This window comes from Eptatretus burgeri, chromosome 2 (assembly GCF_056783735.1).
Source record: "Eptatretus burgeri isolate ZD-2024b chromosome 2, Ebu_testis_v1, whole genome shotgun sequence".
In the NCBI taxonomy this organism is placed as follows: Eukaryota; Metazoa; Chordata; class Myxini; order Myxiniformes; family Myxinidae; genus Eptatretus; species Eptatretus burgeri.
Window position 1 is genome coordinate 42,306,335 of NC_140962.1, and position 23,313 is coordinate 42,329,647.

The following is a 23,313-nucleotide window of genomic DNA, read 5'->3' on the forward strand; positions in this document are numbered from 1 at the left end:
TTTTCAGATGTTAGACATGAGATCAGGGCCGTCCATATCAAGTGTATATCCCAAACTTTTGGTGCAGTCTGGCATCCCGCTTTGCTCTCAAAACGCTGTGCAGATAACATCGAAGGTAAGGTGCCATCTTGGGTCACTGACTTCCTTTTACTCTCGTATTTAACACCTGACTCTCAACGGGATATTTTCATCTCTTTCTGTAAAGGCTACAGTGTTCCGAGATGGTGTTCTGAGGTCCAGTCCTATTCCAGATCCACATCAATGATCTTTTTGACTCAAGGAAAATCCTCTTTATCTCTTTGCTGATTTCACCTTTTGCCTTTGACATCTTTCATCTTTCAGATTGGCAGACAGTGGTGTCTTTCCTCTCCACAGACCTTCATCGTTCAACATTCGAGATTTGACTTTGATAGTCACAGGCTGGTCCAACACTTGTGATACAGGTAACCAACCACAAACCCAGGACCCTGAAATCCTGTTTTACCTTAAAACCACGAAATTTTCCAATTTGAAATGATAATTTTGAAATAAAAACGAATTGTTCGTCATGAAAGGAATACTGGAAGTGAAAGGGCTGAGACAGCAAATGCTCACTCCTCTCATCACTCAAACCTCAAACCAGAAAGTTGAAAGCCACAGTTGTGGTTGGTTACCTGTCCATCTTTCAATCGTGTGAAATCTCACACTCTCACTCTGACTGTTTGCTTGCCCCCCCCCATCCCCCCATATATCACAAATGAACGTGGTGCAAAATACATCGGAAAAATTAGATTTTGTTAAATAATTAATTTACCCAGATCATAAACACTTAAAGGGCCAGAAATTCAAAAAAAAGATTCAAAATGGACATTGCTGCGTTTCACAAAGTTAGTCGCTGTTTGGTGGAACAATTCCTGTTTTTTTCTTGTTGTGACGTACCAGCTCGACACGTGAAAATACCACGTGATGAAAAATGTGACCAAGTCAACAAGTCCTCCACCTTCTCCCCTCCACAAACGCCAAGTCCTCAACCTCTGCTTCCCAACCCTTAAACATCAATCCCCCCTCCAGGCCTTTACACTCTGTAACCGTTCGGGTTCAGGCTGTGCAGCAGCGGAACACTGGGCTCATGAGAAAACAGGAAACATCCCAACACTTCCCTGGTGTTGTGTATAAACAGACAGCCCACCCCGACGATCCTTCCCTCATCTGCCTTTCATCAAGTCTCGTGCTCCACACTCCACATCCGCTGACGTCACTTTCGGTTCCGTTCGTCAGTTCCGGCTCATCACGTATTCGTTCATATTCAAACAACTCCCACCACCACAACCGGTTAAAAGAGGAAATCGTTACGAAGCCTCAGGTCATCAATGGACGTCACAAAAACGAGATGTAAAGAACTGTTCAGTAAAAGAAGATGTGAATCACCGTTAAAACAATCTCCCAACACCTGTTACACTGCCATAACTATCAGCCCGGCCAACCCAAAGGAAAGGTGTGATCGTAATGGGAACTACCTTCGTTGTCAGCCATGACACGGCCCCTCCACACACGTCACGATCTCCCGTCCAACGAACAATCCCACGAGATATGTGGAAAAGATGTCACGTGGTTTTTTTCACGGCCTTGCGTGTTGATACCCAGTGTGGAATAAAGTAGTTCCTGTCCCGCCATTTCCCGTTCCTGAGGTGATTTTGCCAAGCTCCACTTAATCCGATCGCACACATCATAAACTGACCATGAGGATGGGATCTCTTTGCTGCGGTGAAGTTATTTGAACGACGCTGAGTTGCTGTGCAAGTCCAAGACCCGTTGAGTTTTGTTGGAACAGCAAGACAACGTTGGGGCCTGGAGGGTCAAAGGCCTTTGTCCTGAGATTGTGAGTGAAGGCCATTTGTGTTGTGTCATGAACATGTGTCAGGCTGGATCGGGGACATTGATCGGTTTGATGAAGGGTGGGAAGACTGGCGATCATATCGGGAGATAGTCAGGTTCCTTGTGTAATTTCGTGGGAATTTTTTAGAGAAGCAAACCTATAGATTTTTGATAAGTTTAAAATCTATTTCAATAAAAAAATGATGTTTCACATTTTTCAACTTTTAGAAAGGTCGTTTTTTGGGGTGAAAAATGCTGTTTTTGAATTACAATTTAAAAAAATCTGAAACGATACAAAATAACCAACTGATGATGGATCACTGTTAAATGGCTAACAATGGATTTTATTAGATAAAATGTTGCATTTTGCCTGTCGGTTGCCATGGAAACAACATTTTTGGAGTGGAATTGCCATTTTCGAATATACAAGTACGTGTCCGTAAAAAAAATTAAAAAATATTCAAACCGCGAGCAACAAACAACCACACAGGCCGTTTCTTCGCTCTCGCGTACCCGTACGTGCGTGGCCCGGAAGTTCGCATATTATTCGCAGTTACGATTATTCGCAATTTAGTTTTAATGCCCAAATATTCAATTAGCGCCAACGTATTTTGCCTTTTCGCAATGTCATCGCAAGGAAAAAGAGAACAGAAGGGAGAGAGAAAAAAAATACTTCCTGGTTCGGAGCACACCAGCTCACTCTGATGTTACCGAAATTTATGCACCGTCTAATATGAAAACGATCATAACTTGAGGTATTGTGTTTATCTCTAAATGCGCATAAGAAATCAAGAAATTATTGGAATACACGAAGTCATCACTCTCCAGAAGCCCCTTCGTTGTAACCCGTAATGGGGAACGCGGCTGAGCTTCCCTTCCCCATTGGCCACAGCCACGCAACAACGTGTCTTGTCATTGGTTTGGTAAATAAATGGCCATAACTTGGGAAGCACTTGTCCGATTAATATCAAACCTTGAAAAGGCACATCCTCAGGTCCCCAGCAATATATCTGGCAAGTTTCAATGAGATCGGACCAGTGGTTGTCGAGAAACAGCGGTCACACACACACACACACACACACACACACACACACACACACACACACACACACACACACACACACACACACACACACACACACACACACACACACACTGCTGGAATTACAGATAGATATCGTTTTTAATTATATTTTCCATCGGATGGCCTAAATAATTGTTAAATATAGTGACAATGACTAAGTTGCACGTAAGTATTATGATTTTCAAGTATGAGAACAGTTGGTTGCCATGGAAACGGCCATCTGTGCAATGAAACATTGGAATGTCTGTTGTTCAATATCAGAAGGTTTTGGCATCTTCAGTCGTAAAACGTTTGATTTTAAGTTTTTGGAGTTTGATGCATTGTATGTGTGATCTTGTAGGGAACAGAGGTGACGCCACGTCGTGACGCCATGCCATCGCCTCAGGTTACGGTTGCTGGGCGTGACATGACGTCGTGATGTGGCGTGGTGCCAAGCACGTGCAGCACTATGACGTCATTTTCAGTTCGCTTCATTTATTCTCGATTTATTCATGACAGTTTACTTCGGAGCCTCGTTTCATCATATGCGGTTTTCAACACCTTTCTTCCTTTTTAGCTCGCCTGTTCGAAGAACGAAGAATCTTGTGTCCCAAACCCATCACTATCTCTACCCACTTTACCCAGTCGCACCCAACTGTCCCTGGACTCTGTATCCTTTTCTCCTGACAAGGTGGAGAGCTTGCTTTCAAACCTCGAGTCAGATTCTGCAACCGGTCCAGACGGCATCAGCCCACGTGTCCTCAAAGCCTGCTCTTCTGCTCTTGCTCACCCTCTCTCTGTTCTATTCACCCTCTCATTTTCCCAAGGTCATCTGCCATCTGCTTGGAAATCTGCTAACATCACTGCCCTGCATAAAAAAGGTGCAAAAACAGATCCCTGTAACTATAGACCAATCAGCCTTCTCCCAATCATCAGCAAGGTTATGGAATCCATCATCGCTTCAGACATGAAATCCTTCCTCTTCTCCAATGGCTTGATTTCCAATCATCAATTTGGTTTCAGACCAGGTCACTCTACCCTAGATATGCTGCTACTGCTCTCCCATCAATGGATGGAGGTCCTCAATGCCAGACAGGAAATCCGAGCCGTATCCCTGGACATATCACGTGCTTTTGACACAGTCTGGCACCCTGCCCTACTCACCAAACTCTCTGCCCATGGTATTCAAGGCCATCTCCACTCATGGCTCGCAGACTTCCTCTCCTGTCGCAGTCAACGTGTGGCCCTAAATGGAGTTCTTTCATCCCCTCTTCCTGTGCAGGCTGGAGTTCCTCAAGGTAGCGTTCTGGGCCCTGTTCTTTTTCTGGTTTTCATCAATGATCTCTCGGACTCTCTGGAAAATCCTCTATTTCTCTTTGCCGATGACTCAACCCTCTGCCGTACCATCTGTCATCCCTCAGCCCGGCAAGCAGCAGCTTCTTCGCTCACTGCAGATCTGGATAAAATCACAAACTGGTCCAACACGTGGAACATGTCTTTCAATCCAGACAAATCTCACACTCTCACTATGTCTCTTCGAAAGGACCGTTTACAAAACCCCCCCATCCACTTTCTCAACAATCCTCTGGAAGAAGTCTTTTCTTTCAAGCTTCTGGGTCTCACTATCTGCCATGACCTTTCCTGGGAAAGTCACATTTCCAACCTTGCCTCAAAAGCCAGTCGCCGACTGGGAATCCTCCGTCGTGCAAAGTCCTTCCTCGGCCCTCTTGAGCTCCTGACCACTTACAAAGCTTTTGTCCGTAGCCTGATGGAGTACTGCTCTCCCCTCTGGGCTGGTGCTCCTGCCTCCAACCTTTCTCGACTTCAAGCTGTCGAAACCAGGGCTTTTAAGATCATTGGCATCTCCCGCAATGAAGCTGAGTCTTTGGGCCTCTCACTCAATCACCGCAGGTTGGTCGGTGGTCTTTCTGTCTTCTACCGACTCCTCTCCAGCCTTGCCCCCCCTGCTCTCTCTGCGATTTGTCCCAACCACATTTCCACAGGGCGCTCAAGGTCCGCCAACAACCCCCTTCTGGTAAAACTACCAAAATCACGAATCACTGCTCATCTTCACTCTTTCATTCCTCTTTTTTCCCGCCTTTGGAATAAACTTCCTCACTCTATTCTTTCCCATTCTTCCCTTCAGGCTTTCAAAACAGCTGTTCCCCACCACCTCTTATCTTCCCCCATCCAAATCCTCGATCTTTTCTACCCCCGATAATCCACCCAAGCCCACTTCCTTCAATTCTCCTGCTTTCCTTCCTGAAAGTCCCTTTAATGTCCATCTTCCCCTCGCCATGTTCCCCGTCCCATCCCCATCCCTCTCCCTTCCACAGTTCACCTGTGTCTGTTCCCCAATGTTTTGTCCCTTCCACTCCCGCCCCTCTTGTCTCATGCCTCCTTGCTGTGAGTTGTGTGTTAGCTCTCATAAGAGCCTCGACCAAGGTATACAAAAAAAAAAAAAAAAAAAAAAAAAAAAAAAACAGAGCTATAGCGATACGCCCGGCGTGAGCATCAGCGTGAATATGTTAAAGTTTTTGATGCAAGTTATTTCCTTTGTAATGTTTTTATCCACCACACTATTTTTTACTGATTACAATATACAAATACATATATTGCTTTGAAATTATTTGGATCAGACTTCACTGCACTGCTTTCTAAAAAAATATTATGAGACTAGTCTTTTAAAAACGATAAATGTATAAACAGGCGAGCATTGGGTGGCTTTGACACCAACTCTCTGGTTTCGGAAAGTTGTGATCTCCTTTGAGGCGTCTGTACCTTTTTGCCATTTTATGTTCTGTGTGGTGTAGGATTATGGTTTGAATGGCCACGGGGTTGGAGGTTTTAATTGCGTTTCCTGTTGGGCTCGGAGTTGGAAGTTGGGCAGTCATCATGTAATAGCTATTTGTTTGTACTTTTTCTATTATTTCAGGTTGATCTTTAAATATGTCCTTATGTGCTGGTTCGTGCTTTCATTTATCCGGAAAGAAAGTCACCATCAATGTAATCAGTCACTGACGTATTTTGTTCCGTTGGATTAACTGCTGTATAATAGGATAGGATAAGCCATAAGGTAAGCTTTGTGACGGGGGTTGGAATTACAGAGGGAGTCTATTTGGAGTTTCTATTTAGTTGGCTGGCATGTAGTTAGCACGTATTGTTGATTTCCCACTCATCTCTGCTTTTATTTTATTCAGGTAATTTTACGTCTTGGTGGCGGTTTTTATTTTGGATTCTAATAAAGTTATATCATTGCGACATTTACCCGCATCTTCCACTTCAATCACATAAGTTTCGGTAAATAAATTAGTCAAAGAAAATAAGGATGTTGTTTTTCTCATCTGTTTGCTTTTTATGGTGATGAATGTTATTTGTTCCTTTGATATGGCCCAAGACATAGGCACAGCCCGAGTTTTATAGGCTGTATCACGTATGATACATTTGACATTCATGAGCTGACGATATTCTCACCTGATACGGATGTTCTGTTTCTTGCCATATCAAACTATCATCTCCTGCCAAGACACACATCTATCTCAATGGCATCTAGCATTGTCAAAATCGAGCCAATCTCGAAGGCCCGAGGTGAGCAGAGAACCCAGGCATTGCCAGCCTTCCACGCATTCACAGGTGCCGATAATACTGGGCGGTTCGCTCGACATGGTAAGGCAAAGTGGTTCCAGTGCTACTTGAAGGCCGATGACGACATGGTAGATGCCTCTGCGATGCTCTGTAAGGATGCTGAACTCTCAGAGGACCGATACTCAACTTGAGCAAGATTTGTCTGTTCAGGTTATTGTCCAAGTGGTGTCAATATTTCCAGCATCCCTGAACTTCGGTGGCATCTCTTCTGTAAGAACATGGCTGAGAATGTCAAGTTACCACCAACTGTCCGTGCTCTGAGGCAGCATATCATGCGGGTACATATCCAGGCATACGTTTGGGGTCAAGCAGCAATTTCTCAGCAAACATTTCTTGATCCATTAAAGAATGGCTTCCACAAGGACACGAGTGGTCAACTCAAACCGACAACAACAGCCATTCTCCCTGTATCAAAGGCAATTATCGAGATGATAAGGTGCCAGTGCAAGACAGAATGTTCATCACAGAGATGTTCCTGCAGGGCCAAGAACTTAACATGCACTGACATTTGCATGTGCAGCACTTCTTGTGAGAATGACGAGGACTCAAACGTTGAACGGCATGACCAGGACAGTGATGATGACGATGGCAATGATGAGTGACATGAGAGACAGTGATGCCAATTGGCTACAAACTCATATTTGACATTTAGTACATTTCACTGATCACCATACTCATGTGTTATCTGTTTCAAGATTTGAAAGCAATACATTAAATAAACCGTAATTTCACAAAATGATAGCCATTTCCACGGCAACCATTGTTCAAAATACAGATATATGTATTCTACATTAAGAACTGTCCTCTTGTTAACAATTATGCATCATCAGTTGCTTGCTTGCGATTAATTTTGAATTTTCAGAGCTGAAATAAAAAAATGGGTTTTTACCCCAAAACGACCTATTTGACCACATAAAATGCATTGAAAAAATGTGAAACATGGATTTTCTGTTTTGGTATTGTTTAAGCTTTCCAAAAATGTTGGGGTAAGCTTCTTTCCAAAAAATTCCAACGAACGTCAAATTATGGACACGAGGAACCTGACTAAGAGGCTGGATCAGTCGTTTTTGGTGAATGACGTTGCTGGTGAAAGACAAGTTCCAGCATTTCTTGGTATCGTTAACATCAAAATGTCCGGACGGGCTCTTTGGGAATCGCACTGCGCCAGACAAGCCGTGCACAAAGTCTTGTGGGGAATTGGTGGAAACTCTCCAGGATCAGTGATGCCCAAAACCCAACAATTTCGATTCCACAAACGTGATCAGCAGGATGGAGGATTGATCTGTGATTTTTAGTGCAGGGCCATATGTTGAGATACATGGTCATGTTTGTAAACGATGTTAATTTATGTTGAGGTTTTTTTGTGACTTCAGGAGTATATTGATATTGAAAAATCTTGGTGCCAATTTTTTATGCATGTTTGTGTGATTTTTTTTTTCCAGAAAATACGAGATGACCGTGATCGTGTTACAACAAAAAATTCTTTTTCAAAACTTAATTATAAGTTTGTCATACAGCAGCTGAAAATTTGTTAGGGTTAGCTACTTATTTTGTATATAACATATATAACAGCTACTTATTTTGTATAAATTGTTATATGTTTTAAAATATGGAAAATATTGTGTATTTTCAAATTTATTGAACAAAATTGGTGCATGCCGCTTGGCCAACTTAAGTGTTATATTTTATATTATTTCAGAGTTCATCATTATAGTTCATCATCACTGTCATCTGAATCAGAGGCTGCTGATTGTTGAGTGTTCTCACAGATGTCATCAGATGCCTCACAACTGCACATCTCGGTACAAACAACATTTGCTCGCTTGCAGGAACAACGTGCCGTTCTGTTTGACATTTGTTTGACACATTTGCATCTCACAAGTTCCAGCACAGCCTTTGGTGCAGGTGGTAGATGGGTTATCACTGGCCTGTATAGGTTGTTCTCTAATGTCCAACCATATCCTGATGGTTCTGGTAGTTTGGGTTTGGCTATTTCATCATGGTACCACACCATAGCCTGATAATGAGCTCGCTTGATGTGTTGTTCCAGTGTTCCTTTTGTCGGTGGCAATTTCTCGCATTCTGCAAATGAGTTCACATTCTTGGGTATATGTGTCACTTGCCTTTGGGTTTTCACTTCATTCATTATGTTCTGTGCAATGTTGATGGTTGCTGTATCAATGTGGTTTGCACGTTCATCAGCCAAGGACATGGATGGCCCTTCTTACACCCATCGGAGCAGTGCAGTCAAGGATGCTGGGACGTTATCTCAACTACCACTGTTAAGTGATCCGTCAAAGACCCATGGAATTTCTCTGCCACGAAGAATGTCCTTTCGAAGAGTATTCGCACATTCAAAAATGCTTTTCATGTTCTGTTCCATACTTCCGAAGTCAATTTCCTTTCTGATGGCAGAATCTTTCGTAGTCTTGGAGCATAACATTTCAGATTATCTCCCACTGGGACGCGAGAATTCAACATTTTCAAGGTGTGTCTTGATCAGATCTTTGACATGTTTATGCTGAATCAATTTTCCTCCGACCACTCCATGCATTCTGCGGATGCCAATGTAGGGTTTGGTGAGATCATTAATTGAAACAATGTTGCCAGACTGAAGTAGATTTTTCAATTCATTGAAGAACTTGACGTCGGCAAGAATAGTCCTTTGGTTCTGATCCACTTGTTGAGGATTCAAACTTTGTTGCTGTGGTTGACGCTGTTCATGTTTCACGAAGCAAGGGAAATGATATTTTACATCTATGGCCCGAGCGTCATTTGGTGATATGGCTGGAAATCGAACTTTCCATTCATCATTATCACTGATTTGGACAGCGTCGTAGATTTTTTTTTTTTTCCAACGTCAAATGAACATACTTCATGCAATTGTTTTGTCATTCCATCTCCACGACAGAATATACATGGCATCTTGTTATGTGAGACTGATGATGATCGGGTGAATGGCTTCATCCCTGTTGTGGCATCTGATAATGGTGAGTTATCATCACATTTTGATGCTTGGGAAGATGATGGACGGCCTTCTGGAGATGAGAGCAGAATGGCAGAATCTTTGGTGGCTGTACTTTTTTCTGTAATCGCATCTTCGCACGATCAATTTTGAGCTTATGCACAGTCTCTTGAAAGCACCCCTTGTGCGAAGACGCCCCATATGATTGCAGATCTGATGCATCAACATCCCGGAGTCTGCTGCTCAATGGAAGATAACCAGGATCACCATAACGTGCACGCTCATGAACACTGTCCAGGAACTTGACACTTCAGACATATTGCATAGTTTGTCTCTGAAGTTACACGAGTATGCTTGGAATGAGGCTTGTCCATTTTGATTTCAGAGAGATACCTCAATTTTTTATGATTAATGGTGTGGTACAGCATATGTAAATACATCTGAAATAAACAGAAGCAAGAAAGGTAAAGCAAAGTTGTTAACCAAATGCACATAATGATTGTATTGGCATAACTGTGTGATTTATGCACGAGTATTATGATTAATATTACTGCGATGTCATCCACTCTCTGAAAGATCAAGAAAATTGTAAATCTTCTGCACAAAATTACTGTAAGGGAATTAAAATATAGTTTATATAGCTGCGATGTTGTCTCTTTTCTAAAAAAAATTTATAATCAGCAAATAGGAAGATAATAATTTTATTTATTTATTAATTATCTGCTAAGTTGTATTTAAAGATATCGAATCAAATAACTCTTCTGAAATGGGATTCCTCATGATCAACAACTGTAATTTATTACAACAAATAGACTGTTGTTATCTCAACGAATTTTCCATGTATATATACATACATATTTATGCCAATTTGTTGAATTTCATCATTTGAAGGTGGCCATGTTGGATTTTACGGTGCCATTTAATTAAACTATGGGATGTATAAATTCTGACATTTTCATTGTTTCCCATGGTCCACACCGATCATTTTGAAGTGCAACATGACGTGGTTCATCAAGGATATAAAAAAAAATGTCAAATTTTGCTGAATCGGTCAATTATATGTTCTGAAGATGTATACCTGAAAAAAACGGAGTCAAATATTTCTAAAAAATTGGCACCAAAATTTTCTTGTTCAGTGGGACATTGAGTCAGAAAAACTTTGGTGCCACAAATTAACATAATTTGCCAACATGCAAACATATGCCCCTGCACTTAAAATCACCGAGTTGAAAAGGTTGTCTCAGCACTGGAACTTTGGTGACAATCGAAATGACACACGACGAGACAGGCTCGTCTGGGATTGACGAGTGAGAGTATTCAGAAGCGCCTGTTGTCGGAAAGTGAACTTAGTTTCCGGAGAGTTATTGAACTCACGATTGCCACGAAAACTGCTGAAAAGACTCTGGGGAATGAGGGAATAAGGGAGGACCTGAGGTCCACAAGATGACGACTCAGCCCGGGGCCGTGCCTTTCAGGTCGTCTGATGCCCAGAATGATGGAAATTACAGGGGGTCTTGTTTCCGATGCGGAAGGAAACACCATCGTGATACTTGTTATTTCCCACACGAGGAGTGTTGCAACTCACTTGAAGGGCATGCTGCAAGAAGGTGCCAGAAGCTTGGAAAGAAAACGAACACAAATGTACACACCCTGAGTCAAAGAAACAACAACAGTGACATGGAAGACCCGCTTGGAGCTAACATTGGAACCAACCATGTCAATAAACTCGGTCATCTGGATTTAAGGTGGCAGGAAGACTATCTGCGTATGGAGTTGGAGACTGGCTCGGCAGTCTCCATCATTTCATTGTGCGAGTACTCCAAACTGTACAAACATCTGAAACTAAAGAACACGACAGTTGCACTTCGTACTTTCACCGATGAACAAAGTAAACCAAAAGGCAAGCTGTGTGTGCAAGTACAGTACGATAAGCAATCCTTCGTGCTGTATTTCTTTGTTGTGGACACTCATGGCCCAGCCTTGTTGGGAAGAGACAGGTTGCAGAAGATCAAGCTCGACTGGCACACTGTCAAGTCATTACATGTCGACTCAACCATTTCCGGATCGACTGATGCTCAATTGAAACACTTGCTCAACCAGCACTCTGAGGTCTTCAAGGATGAAATTTGAACTCTGTGAAGCATGAAAGCAAGGTTGAGCCTCAAAACAAACTGTTCACCATTGTTTCACAAGACTTGCCCAGCTCCACATGCATAATGTGCAAAAATAGATGTTGAGCTTCAACAGGCCGGTATTATCTCGGAAGGAGAATGGAGTGAATGGTCCTCGCCCGTAGCCTGCGTTGTGAAGTGAAATGGAGATATTAGGTTTTATGGGGATTTCAAGGTGTCTGAATTCCTTATTTCAGGTGGATCAATACCCACTACCATCTGTGGAGGATATACTGGCAACATTCGCAGGAGGAAAGGTGTTCTCCCAGCTTGATTTTCACCAAGCTTACCTTAAGATGGAAATGGAAGAAGACTCCAAGAAGTACCGAACAATTGATACACACAAAGGTCTGTACCAGCACAGCAGACTTATGTTTGGGTTACATCAGCCCCTGCAGTGTGGCAACGAACCATGGATCGGGTATTGGCAGGAATACCAATACAAAGGTACAATGTCTCATCGATGACAAAATCATCACTGGAAGTTCAGACGGAGAACAATCGAAAATTTTGAGACTGGTTTTGCAGAGGCAAAAACAGCACAACCTTTGTAGTGCAGTGGATATGCTCTCACATAATCACAATTGTGCATTTCATGAAAAAAGCATGGAATTTATAGCGAAGTTAGTACGTACCATATTGTTTATTTTCAGATGTGGAGGGAAGTCAGATTTGACCTCTGAGGCCCATGAGAGGTCAAATCCAAGGTGGCCACCAGTCCACCGGGTCTAATGTTCAAACGCGCTTCATTTTCGAACCAAAGAGTGCAGAAAAACATTTGAGGTATCATTTCCAACTAAACTGGGGATGCCCATTCATTTGATGATATGTTTGGAATCGCCAGAATTCAAGGAAATGCATTTTGGTCAAGGTAAAGGTAAAAATTGACCAAAAATAAACAATCAGTTGAAATTTGCAAATGAACACCCAGTGGTGTCTCATGTTTGTGATGTCATTTCAAACAAATCATAAGATGCCCATATATTTGATGATCATTTTCAGGTTGCCAGAAGAGGTCATACATTGAGGTCAAGGTCAAGACTGAAGTATCCCAAGTATGCCGATATCTGAAGACAAAGGACTTCAATGCGCCAGCTGTACAAGGTCCCTTAAGACCTTCCAACATCCTGGCTGCTGCAACTGCCACAGAAGATGAGTATGCATGGCTCAGCAAAGTCAAGACAGCTGTTGAAATGTCTACCATGGATGGCTGGATATCATGGTCTGCCTACCACGCTGAGGTGCACCAAACTTTCATCCCACCTCCAGCAATCAACACACTCTTGCCTGTGTTTGTTGACAATGCACACTCGGTGGCAATGATACGGCACTCCATGGACATCGTCAAGGCAGCAGTTCAGCACTTGAACCCTGGTCATATTCCTGTCCTTGCTTCTGACCAACCACTGTATGCTCTTGCAAAGGAGTCCAGTGGACCTGGCCAGCCACTCATGGAGAGGATCACTTCGTGATCATGTTCGGTGGTGTACACATCGAGATGGCCATGTTGAAGTTGCAGGGAGACTGGCTGGACGAATGCCCTGGTACAGGCTGACATTGCGAGTTCCGGAACAGCAAATTCCTTCATACATACCAGCCATGTCACCATACCCGCCATGCACACCAGGTCAAGGCTGCAAGCCTTTCTCCACTTCTCCAACAAGCTTACAGTGAAGACTGCACATGCAATAATACTGATGCCATGCAACGTGATAGTCCGCCTTTTGAGGAGTGGTGCATCCAGCGAGCAAAGGCCAGTGTCCACTTTGACTGCTGGCTTAAGATCCTGTCACTGGAGTTTCTCTTGCTGTGGTACATCAGGTCACTTCGTGAAGGTAACTTCCAGCTGTATGTGGAATCCCTGACGCAGATCATGCCCTGGATGTTCGCCCGAGATCACACTCACCACTCCAGATGCTTTCCCGTACACATCCGTGACATGACGACTCTCGCTGAAAAACACCCAGATGTCCTCACAGAATTCAAGTCTGGAAATTTTGTGGTGCACAAAACCTGCAACAAGTTCTCTGCCATGGCACTTGACTCGTCCCACGAGCAGAACAATGCAATGGTGAAAGATTCTGGTGGGGCTATTGAACTGACTGGCAATCCAAGAGCACTCAGACGCTGGATGGTAGCAGGGCCAGAAAAAGATCAATGTGACTGCTGGAGCGTTTTGTGGTGCTGATGTATGACCGAACCAGTGAGTACGGAAGTGAATGATGCCACGAAACAGCTCTTCACACAGAAGTCGAGAACTTGAGAGAACATTCCTCCCACCCAGGCAGCACTCAAGCTGCACATCAAGCGCACTTGCGACCAGGCCAACTGTTGGAACCAGGCATTAGTCCTGGATCCTGAGATGCCAGATCCATCTGACTGGGGCTGGACAAGGGAAACAACTGGGTGGCAGCCGCTTTGCACCACTCTCCGCGAAGCATCAAAATCGTGCCATGAATTGATCCACTGTCGCTGCAAGAAAGGTTCACTGGACGGACACTGCAAGTCTGCCAAAGCTGCACTCAAGTGCACTGCACTGTTCTTCTGTTCTGACCATGACCAATATTTTGATCATGACCAATAGGATATTTGGAAATTGTGGATAGTGCTAATTCGAAAATTTATATGAGTGGGAAGATTGATAGTTATCGTGAACTTCATTGATCTGTCCGAGTTTGCTGGATAGAAATTATATTTCAAAGGAAGTTTTGATGCAATTTGGGAGAAATATGTGGATATCGAGTGCCAATGGTTTTAAAATGGAAGTGAAGTTTCACTATTATTGTATAGGTCCAATCCAGTGTCCAAGCTCAAGTAAATGTATTTCAGCAAAAGAATGTCCAAAAGTTTTAAACGTAATTTGACCTTGACTTTGATCTAAATGCATGTCCTTGGGTTCTGGGGATCTCAAAAGTATAACCAAATGAATGGGCATCCCCAATTTTGTTGGAAATGACACCTTAAATGTTTTTCTACGCTGTTTGGTTCCAAAATTAAGCATGTTTGAACATTCGACGCGGTGGCCTGCAGCCATCTTGGATTTGACCTCTCACGGTCCAGAGAGGTCAAATCTAACTTCCCTCCAGATCTGAAAATAAACCTTATGGTATGCACTAACTCTGCGAGAAATTTCATGCTTTTCTCATAAAATGCACAATTGCTGTGGTTATCCAGCACATGATTGGGTAAAGCTTGTATCTCAATGGGCTGCCACAGCTCGCGACAAAATGCGAACGGGATTCTCCAAAATGTCTCGAAACGTTCGCGGTGGTTCTCAATTTCCTCGCGTGAGTCACAGGACGTCGCTCTGGTGTCGCTTGAATTTTGAACATGTTCAAAAAATTTGTGCGACAAATTTTGTCTCAAAATAGTTGCATAGTCGTTGCGGTTGTCTCGAACCCTTCTCAATTTCGTTTCCGTGAGTCAGAAGGTGCGACAAATGTGAGACAACTTTGTGAGGGATTGGCGACCTATGAAACTAAATTGTGACTGATTGGAGAAAAAATGATAATGGGTTCTGGGACCCCTGAGAGCGCGACAAAACTGTGATTCAATAGAGAATATTTTCGGAAGAAATTAATCAGAAATTTTCACAATGTATTGTCTACTCAATTTAATATATACATAGAAATCCACATGTTATCCATGCAATGTAATGTAGATAGATTCACAATAGTTCAATCCAGATATGACGAAAAAAAAAAAAAACTCAGTCCAAATTGTAAAACCAGCATTGTCTGTCCTCTTTCTCTCCTGTTCTGAGTAATGGCCTTCAATGCAAACTTTTCACCTTCCCATCATTCCTAAATCACGTCACACATTTTTGCATAAATTAGGTCACACACAAAATATGGTCACACCCACAAGCCCCTATCAAGGCAGATGAACAATTGGGTCACACACGATGTTTGTGGGTGCAACGTTGACAAGTAACAACACTTTGAACAATCGGGCTTGGTCAGCATTCTCCTGTAATCCCACCATCCTGTTCTGCCAGGGCACAGCTCCCACACCATTGTCGTACTCAGTCAGGAACTCTCTGACTCGTTTCCCAACTGACCATATCATTGCTGGAAGAGAGAGGCCTCCTATATATATATATATATATATATATATATATATATATATATATATATATATATATATATATATATATATATACGATCCCTATTTCTCAATTGTCACGCACAGTTGTCGTGCGACTGTTGCATGACATTTGCGCGATGGTCGCACGACCGTCTTGTGACCGTGGCGCGACAATTGCATGTGCCAAAAAATTCTCAGTTTTGTCACCTGAACGTCGTGCGACATGTATGTGAACTCCAGGTGAAGTTCATCCCAAATTACACCGGGAGTTCGTGGGACATTCGTGCGATATTCGTGAGACATTCGCAAATGTGTTTTAGTTTTAATTTAGTGTGATTCCAAGTGAATATTATCGCATTTTTGTGTCTCCAACAAGTCGCGAGCTGTCACAGCCCAATGAGATACAGGCTTAAACTTGACAAATGTCTGTTTCTCAAATAAAAGTGAATCTTTTGCGGCATGAAATCACGATGGAAGGGTTAACTCAGACATCCGACAAAGTAAAGGCGATGGCGGAAGCATCAAAGTCTTAAGATGTCCCACAATTTCGCTCCTTTCTTGGGTTTGTCAACTATTGTTATCGCTTCTTCCCAAATTTGTCAACACTTCTCCATCCGTTGCACCAGCTACCACAGAAAGGACGCACATGGAGTTGGACAAAGGCTTTGTGAGGAGGTATTTATGCAGGTAAAACGTTGATTGCTTCTGATGTTGTTCTAACATATTGTGATCCGAACAGACCTTTACCACTTGCCGGTGATGCGTCACCATATGGTCTTGGGAGTTCACTCTCTCATGTCATGGAAGATGGTGATGAACAACCAAAAGCCTTTGCATCCAGGTCATTAACCTCATCAGAGAAAATTTACTCACAGACAGATAAGGAGGCATTGGCCCTTATATGGGGAGTAAAACAATTTCACCATGATGTTCTTTGGCAGGACGTTTACCCCCCTCATGGACCATAAACCCCTGCTATCCATCCTCCATCCTCACAAAAGCATTCCAGTGATGACAGCTGCACGTCTGCAACGATATGCATTGTTTTTTGCTGGACATGACTGGAACATTGAAGACAAGAGTACGACTGATAACAGCAACGCAGATGCGCTGTCTCGGCTTCCACTTGAGATCGTCCAGCTATTTGCAGAGGAGGATATTGATGTCGTTGATGTGTTTCACCTGTCAGAGGTTGAATTTCTTTCAATCACAAGTAATGAGATCAGATGGGAAACGCAACCTGACATGGAGTTGTCTCGGGTGTTAGAGTCTGTCATTCAGGGTTGGTCTCCAGAAGTAAAACAGATTCAACCTTACTGCAAACGGAAGGATGAACCGTCAGCCCATTGTGGCCATCTGTTGTATGGCACACGTGTCATTGTACCCCAATCATTGTGCAGTCGTCTGCTGCGACAGCTCCATGAAGGATACATTGGGAAGTTCAGATTAAGTTATTCGCATGTCACCACATATGGTGGTCCTCAATTGATAAGGACATGACATAATCAAATTGATTTGATTATGCGATTTTTCTGGGGTTCATCAAATAGGTGAAATGTTCATTTATTGTGGTGTGGGTTGACCTGTTGGTGTGGGATTAGATCTGGGAGGGAGGAAATGTGTTCCAGCCTTGCGTATTGATATTGCAGTGTGGAATAAAATAGTTCCTGGCCCACCACTTCCCATACCTGTCATGATTTTGTTGAGCTCCACTTCATCCTATCGCATATGTAATCGTATACCTCATGTTGCCTTGATGGTTAGGGTGGTGGGCTTGGGATCCTTGGATCCTGAATTCAAATCCCACTTGGCTGTTGAATTAATACCAGGTGGGGTTGACTCTGCCTGCCATCCTTCTGAAGTCGGTAAAATGAGTGCCAACTTGCTGACATCCTGTGTCGGAGTGGCAACCTATCCAGTCTTGTGCCCAAAAGCCAAGGAGACTGCTTCGGCAGCACCAATGCTCTGCACAGAGTATGGTCCCAATGGATGGATGGATGGAAATGAAATGGTGACCATGAACATGGCCTGTCACGGTCACCTGTCCAACTCACAATCTTGTGAGATATGTGGAGAAGATGTGTGACCATGAACAGGCCATGGTACATCATGGTCACGTATCCAACTCGCAATCTCGCAAAGTATGCGGAGAAGACATGAGATTGTGATAATATATGACCCGAAAGTAATCACCTTCTTCCTCATGATGAATATAAAAATACATCGTTAAAAGTAAATCATGACCTCGAATAAAGACTTTTTATGATTATATCGGTTTAAGCCCTGGTTTCGAGAATGCCAATCCCTCCCAATTTATGGTATTGAAACCCCTTCCCCACCCATCGCGGTTCCATATCCAACTCACAATTTCACGAGAAATGCGGAAAAGACCTCGGACAAGTTTGTCATGACATGGGTTGAAGAACGCCACATCGCTCTTTGGGTTCTGGATAAACTAACTGATGGCTGCCTTGATCGTTGAGGTCGATTTTGACAAGGCCCATGGCATGTCAGCTCAAAATAATTTCAAGTGTTGCTTTGGAAGCTCTTCAAAAAAGGGAAAACGTGTCGGGATTGTGAATTTGACAGCGACAAGATGTCAGAGGGACACACGGACGAGCAAGGGTATTAATTTGACGTGAAATGAAGAGGGCTCTCTTCTCAGACTCTCACTCTCAGACAAAGAGGTTGTGTGATGTATTCAATAAACAGAGACGAAGACTGAATTGGGAACAATATGTTTAATCCATGCACGGGCACAACACACAACACACAACACACAACACACAACACAACAACATGGGTTGGTCACATGACCCTCCTTAACCAGGCCCCGGTGTCCCCATGTTCACATTATTGAAACTACTCGGTACTCGAACATCTCAGGTTGAATGTTCGGAATTGTTTGTCTCACTTGTGTTTGAGACGTTGGTCGTGGATGCATTTTGAGAAAGTTCTCTCTGTTTTTGCTTCTCTCGATTGGATCTTCCACGATAAAACAAATCCAGGTTTTACCTCAGGACATGAGAAGTCATCACCGTCCATTTAACGAGGAGAATGATGCGGACAATCCGTGCGACGAGCCTGAGGTGAACATTTGGAGTCGGGAGGAGGGTTATCCCAAGGTGACGCCCAAGGTGAACCAGATGTTCCATTTCCTCTTGATTCTCTTCCCCAGGTGTTCATGTTCACCTTTTGTGTTCATCCTCCACATGTGCAGAATGTGAAATATTATTTTTACATTTTATTGTTTCCTTCCCTGTGATAGAAAGTCCTTTTGGAACGGAATGAGGTTCTATATGTTTCCTTGTAGGTTCCGAACCTGGAAATGATCCAGAAACTTGGGGGTGGGGGGGAGGGCTATAACGGCGTGGGGGGGGAATTACACTGGTGTTACACTGGTGTTGCTGTGGTTCTCAAAATGAGTTTCTTTTTTCCTCTTTAACAAAAAAATTGTTTCGGTTCTGCTGCTGCAGGACCTTCCTTCCTCTTCTCTTCTCTTTTCGAGGCCTCCACATTATCTCATGCGGCGGGACTGGGTGGATTTTCAGGAAAAGAAGGAAAAGTAAAATGGGAAGTGGTGAAGAAGAAGCGGGAGCCGTGGTGACGGGGGTCAGGCTGGTGAGGGGTGAGAGAAAAATGCGGGAATGAATGCCGGACGCGCGGTCTGGCTTGTGACAAGACACCTGGCCTGTGAGATCTCGTTGAGGATTGGAGTGATCCCTCCGAGGACCGCCTGGTCAAGGTACCGCCTGTGTTGAAGAGGCTGAGGCAGAGGAGGGCCTCATGAGGGCCTCATACACACACACACACCCATACACACACACACACCCATACACACACACACACACCCATACACACACACACACACCCTCCCCACCTCAGTCTTTCTTCCCACTTCTCTCCCTAAAGGCCCGGTCACACCTTGACGTTTTAGCCAGCGATGGCAACGTATTAAAATGTATGTAAAACGCTGGCTTACGTTGAACTTTTGATGTTTTTTTTTTTAAAGATTCGGATGTATTCATAGCGACTTGGTCTTATGTATACCGCATTGGTAGCGGACACAGAACATTTCGTTGTGTTATAGATAACTTATACCAACGAATGCTGAACCTGTTGTCGGCCTTCACAACCGATGCCCAACGATAGTCTAACTTAGGCATAGCGCGTTGCACGCATCGCCGACGATGTCGTGACGTAGCCTATTAAAAGGCTGATGCACAACGATTCGAATCATAACTGCCGTAGAAATGGAAGTGACAACATCGCGGTCACACCTTGGCGATCTTGCCAGCGTATGCCGACCTAAGACAAATGTGTCTAAAACGTTGGGGCACGTCAAATACGGGATGAGTCAGTTTGGTATACGTGAGTAGAACGCTAAAGTACGCTATCATACGTCGTAGTAAGTAGAGTACGTCAAGAAATTTTAAACATGTTCAAAATTTTTGGACGTACTCTGCGTATGACACACGTTCCGCATGCGATGGGGATAAGTTTTACACACGATATGTGAACGCTTACACACGTCCACAAAGGCTACTTATAAGCTACTCATAAGTCAAAACACGTCGCGGTAATGTCTTTTTACGCGAAACTTATTTCTAACTTGTGTTTGACGTGCTTTGAACCAATTCTTTACGTAGTCCCAACACACATCGACGTATGTAGACGTATTCCAATGACGACTTCCGGTCGACAAAAAAATAAAAGAACGTGTTTCTAGCTTACAACTGCCATATAAAGACGTGTTCCCAGCGGTTTTGGGAATTGGTATATAAAAATGCTGCTCATAAAAGGGGAACCCAACAGTGTTTTCGAGTCCTTTTTGAGTCGATGTCCATGTCAGCAGTATTAGTATTAGTATTAGTATTAGTAGTAGTTTGTTCATGTTGGCAGTAGTAGGTGAGTGTGAGGGGGAGGGTGTGGGTTATGATGGATCGTCCTTGCGTCCGCGTATCCACGGGAAGGAGACATCTTTTCACCATTGTTCGAAGTTCTTCGCGGCTAATTTTTTATGGGGCTTTTTCAACAATGAGCTATATCTTGTTTTTACGATTTAGGTCTATTCATAACGGGTTGGACAAATGCACAATGAACTAATAATGTGCATAGAGCGCTTTGATTACTTATAGATACGATATACCAACGAATAATTATCGTGAAGCCGGCGTTCGCAAACTATGCCCAACAATAGCCTAACTTATCCATATCGTGCGGCAGTTTATCTTTGCCGGTGACGTTGGGTTTGCTATTCATCGGCTGCCACTCAACGATTTAAATGGCTGCATCTCCACTATTGAAAGTAGACGCTTGCGCTCAACAATTGGATTTTTTTTACACTCAATTACTTTTAAACGGTACCACTCAGCTATTTTCATTGTTTACAATGAACGATTTAAATTGCTGTCACTCGCCTTTGTTTTTTGACGCTGGGGTTTGGAAATTTGAAACGTTTCTTCTGAACGTGTTACAACGCTCAAACTCGACTCTTTTAAATAGACGCTGCCGATGGACAATTGGAATCATAGCCAAGCTAGACATCGAAGTGTGAACATCCTCGTCATGCCGAAGAAAAGTTTGAAGAATGCTGCAAATAAGTGTCCTGGCCGTGGCCTTTGTTGACTTTGCTCTCTGTCTCTTTCCTCTTTCTCTGATCTCATTGCTTCACCCTCATTTCTCACCGTGCCATTAAAATCCTCCCCCGCCCCCCCCTCTCATAACCTCTTTTTCCTGCTCCTTACTTGTGCAAATAAAACTGTTCTTGCTGAATCTATTTCCGATCTGTCCATGTCCATCTTTCCCAGCATTGGTCCAGCACTGTGTGCACGTCGATAGCTTGGGAGGTTGAGATTCCCGACGGTTCGATTGCAAGGTACGGCATGTGCGAGCGGTACAGCTCGGACACATTCAAGATAACCAGATAAGGTAAGTTGCACATTTGCCAAGGGTGTGTTGCCCGGTCAGTAGGCCATGTGGCTCCCAGTAAAACGGTTAGACGGACGGACACTGGGACTTGTGGTCACTCGATTGGCGTTTGTAGTTGCGTCGCAACTCACCGTGGGGTGAAGTTATTCGCTCCTGGTGGCCTCAAGTCTGGGTAAGTTGGAGAGATAACCGGGGATTTCCCCCTCTGGAGTCGGCTCGAGCCCTGAGATCGCCACATTATTTACAAATGAGCACGGGTTGTAAATTTGTGGTGTGTATTCATTCGATTAAGATCCACCTGCTGTCAAATCCATCCACTCATGGTATTGTTGTTTGTTGCCCCAGAGCGGGACGACACGACCAGGCCCGCGGCTCGGAGACGGATATTAATGTGAAAGCTTGTTGTCCTGAATTTGTAGTTTAGTTTCACTGTTTTCCTGACGAATTTTATTGAGTTTTGACTGATTGAAAGATATCTTGACCAATCTACATCAGAATGGAATGAGTGAAGCTGCACAACTTCGGTGTGTTCAGTTCCCAAGCAGTGAGCCCATGCTTGCCAAGCCTGCTGGTACATATTAACGGTTTTTAATGGAGTGCTTGCTTGAGTGCTTTAAGGCCTGTCCACAGAATCAGAAAATCACGTTTGGTTTTATAAATCGACATGGCTCCACTTTACACTTCATCGTATTTTTTTTCCTGAATAAATATCTTGAAATAATGATTTTTACCGTTTTTGTTTTTGGCGTCCTTCGCTGATTGGGCGACCTCCACCACGTAATGCTTGATCCACGGGAACATATCGGGCCCAATACATTTTTGAAATATGCAATGTGTTGTTTTTGGCCCTTTCTCCCAATGGTGAAGAATCACTGAGGGACTTAAATAATTCTCGTGTCCAGATCGTGAACTTATGAGATTAATTTAATTCTAATTCTTGAAAAAATGATTGCATCTTATTGACAAGTTAGATCTTTTCTTTTTCTTTTCTTTTTTTTCAGCTCTCTGATGAAGGGAGATTGTTGCTCAAGGCTGATCATCCAATTGTTGGTAAGTGTGTGCATTGTACCCCTTTTGATGTGTTGCTTTTAAATTGAATTTGGTGAAGGCTCTGACTCGTACAGTGAGTTCTCATTGTTTCTTAACACAGCATAATTGTGCAGAATAAATGCTTTATTTGTGTTTCTTGTCCATTTGGTTAAAAAGTTGTGGAGGGATCCAGATGAAATTTGGTGGGCAGGTTGGGAGTGTCACAAGAACGAACTGGTTTGATTTTGGTGAAGATCCGGATCTGGATCTGGCTGCGAGAATTTTTTTCGTGATTCTTCACCATTGAGAGAGATTTGGCCCAAAACGATATACAGCACGATATTTCAAAAAGTTGTGGACAGATTCGGTGGACATATCGGTGGACAGGTTGGGTGTGTTTGAAGGAAGAATTGATTCATTTTTGGTGAATATCCAAATCGTGATCTGGATATGAGAATTATTTAATTTTTAAAGTGATTCTTCACCATTGTGAGATGGGTTCCAAAACGATACACATGATAATTAACCTCCGCCATCGAAGATGGACGGAGGTGACTGTTTTCACCTCT

At 43.3% G+C, this 23,313-nt stretch overlaps 1 protein-coding gene across 1 annotated transcript; it reads left to right on the forward strand.

The window, feature by feature from the left end:
• The first annotated feature begins 1,757 nt into the window (after window positions 1-1,757).
• On the forward strand, window positions 1,758-17,284 carry LOC147031905 (uncharacterized). Its single transcript, XM_085859880.1, has 3 exons — window positions 1,758-1,858; window positions 16,524-16,625; window positions 16,726-17,284. The coding sequence occupies exons 2-3, from the start codon at window positions 16,585-16,587 to the stop codon at window positions 17,282-17,284; spliced, it is 600 nt and encodes a 199-aa protein (XP_085716006.1). The 5' UTR covers window positions 1,758-1,858; window positions 16,524-16,584.
• Window positions 17,285-23,313: the final 6,029 nt, after the last annotated feature.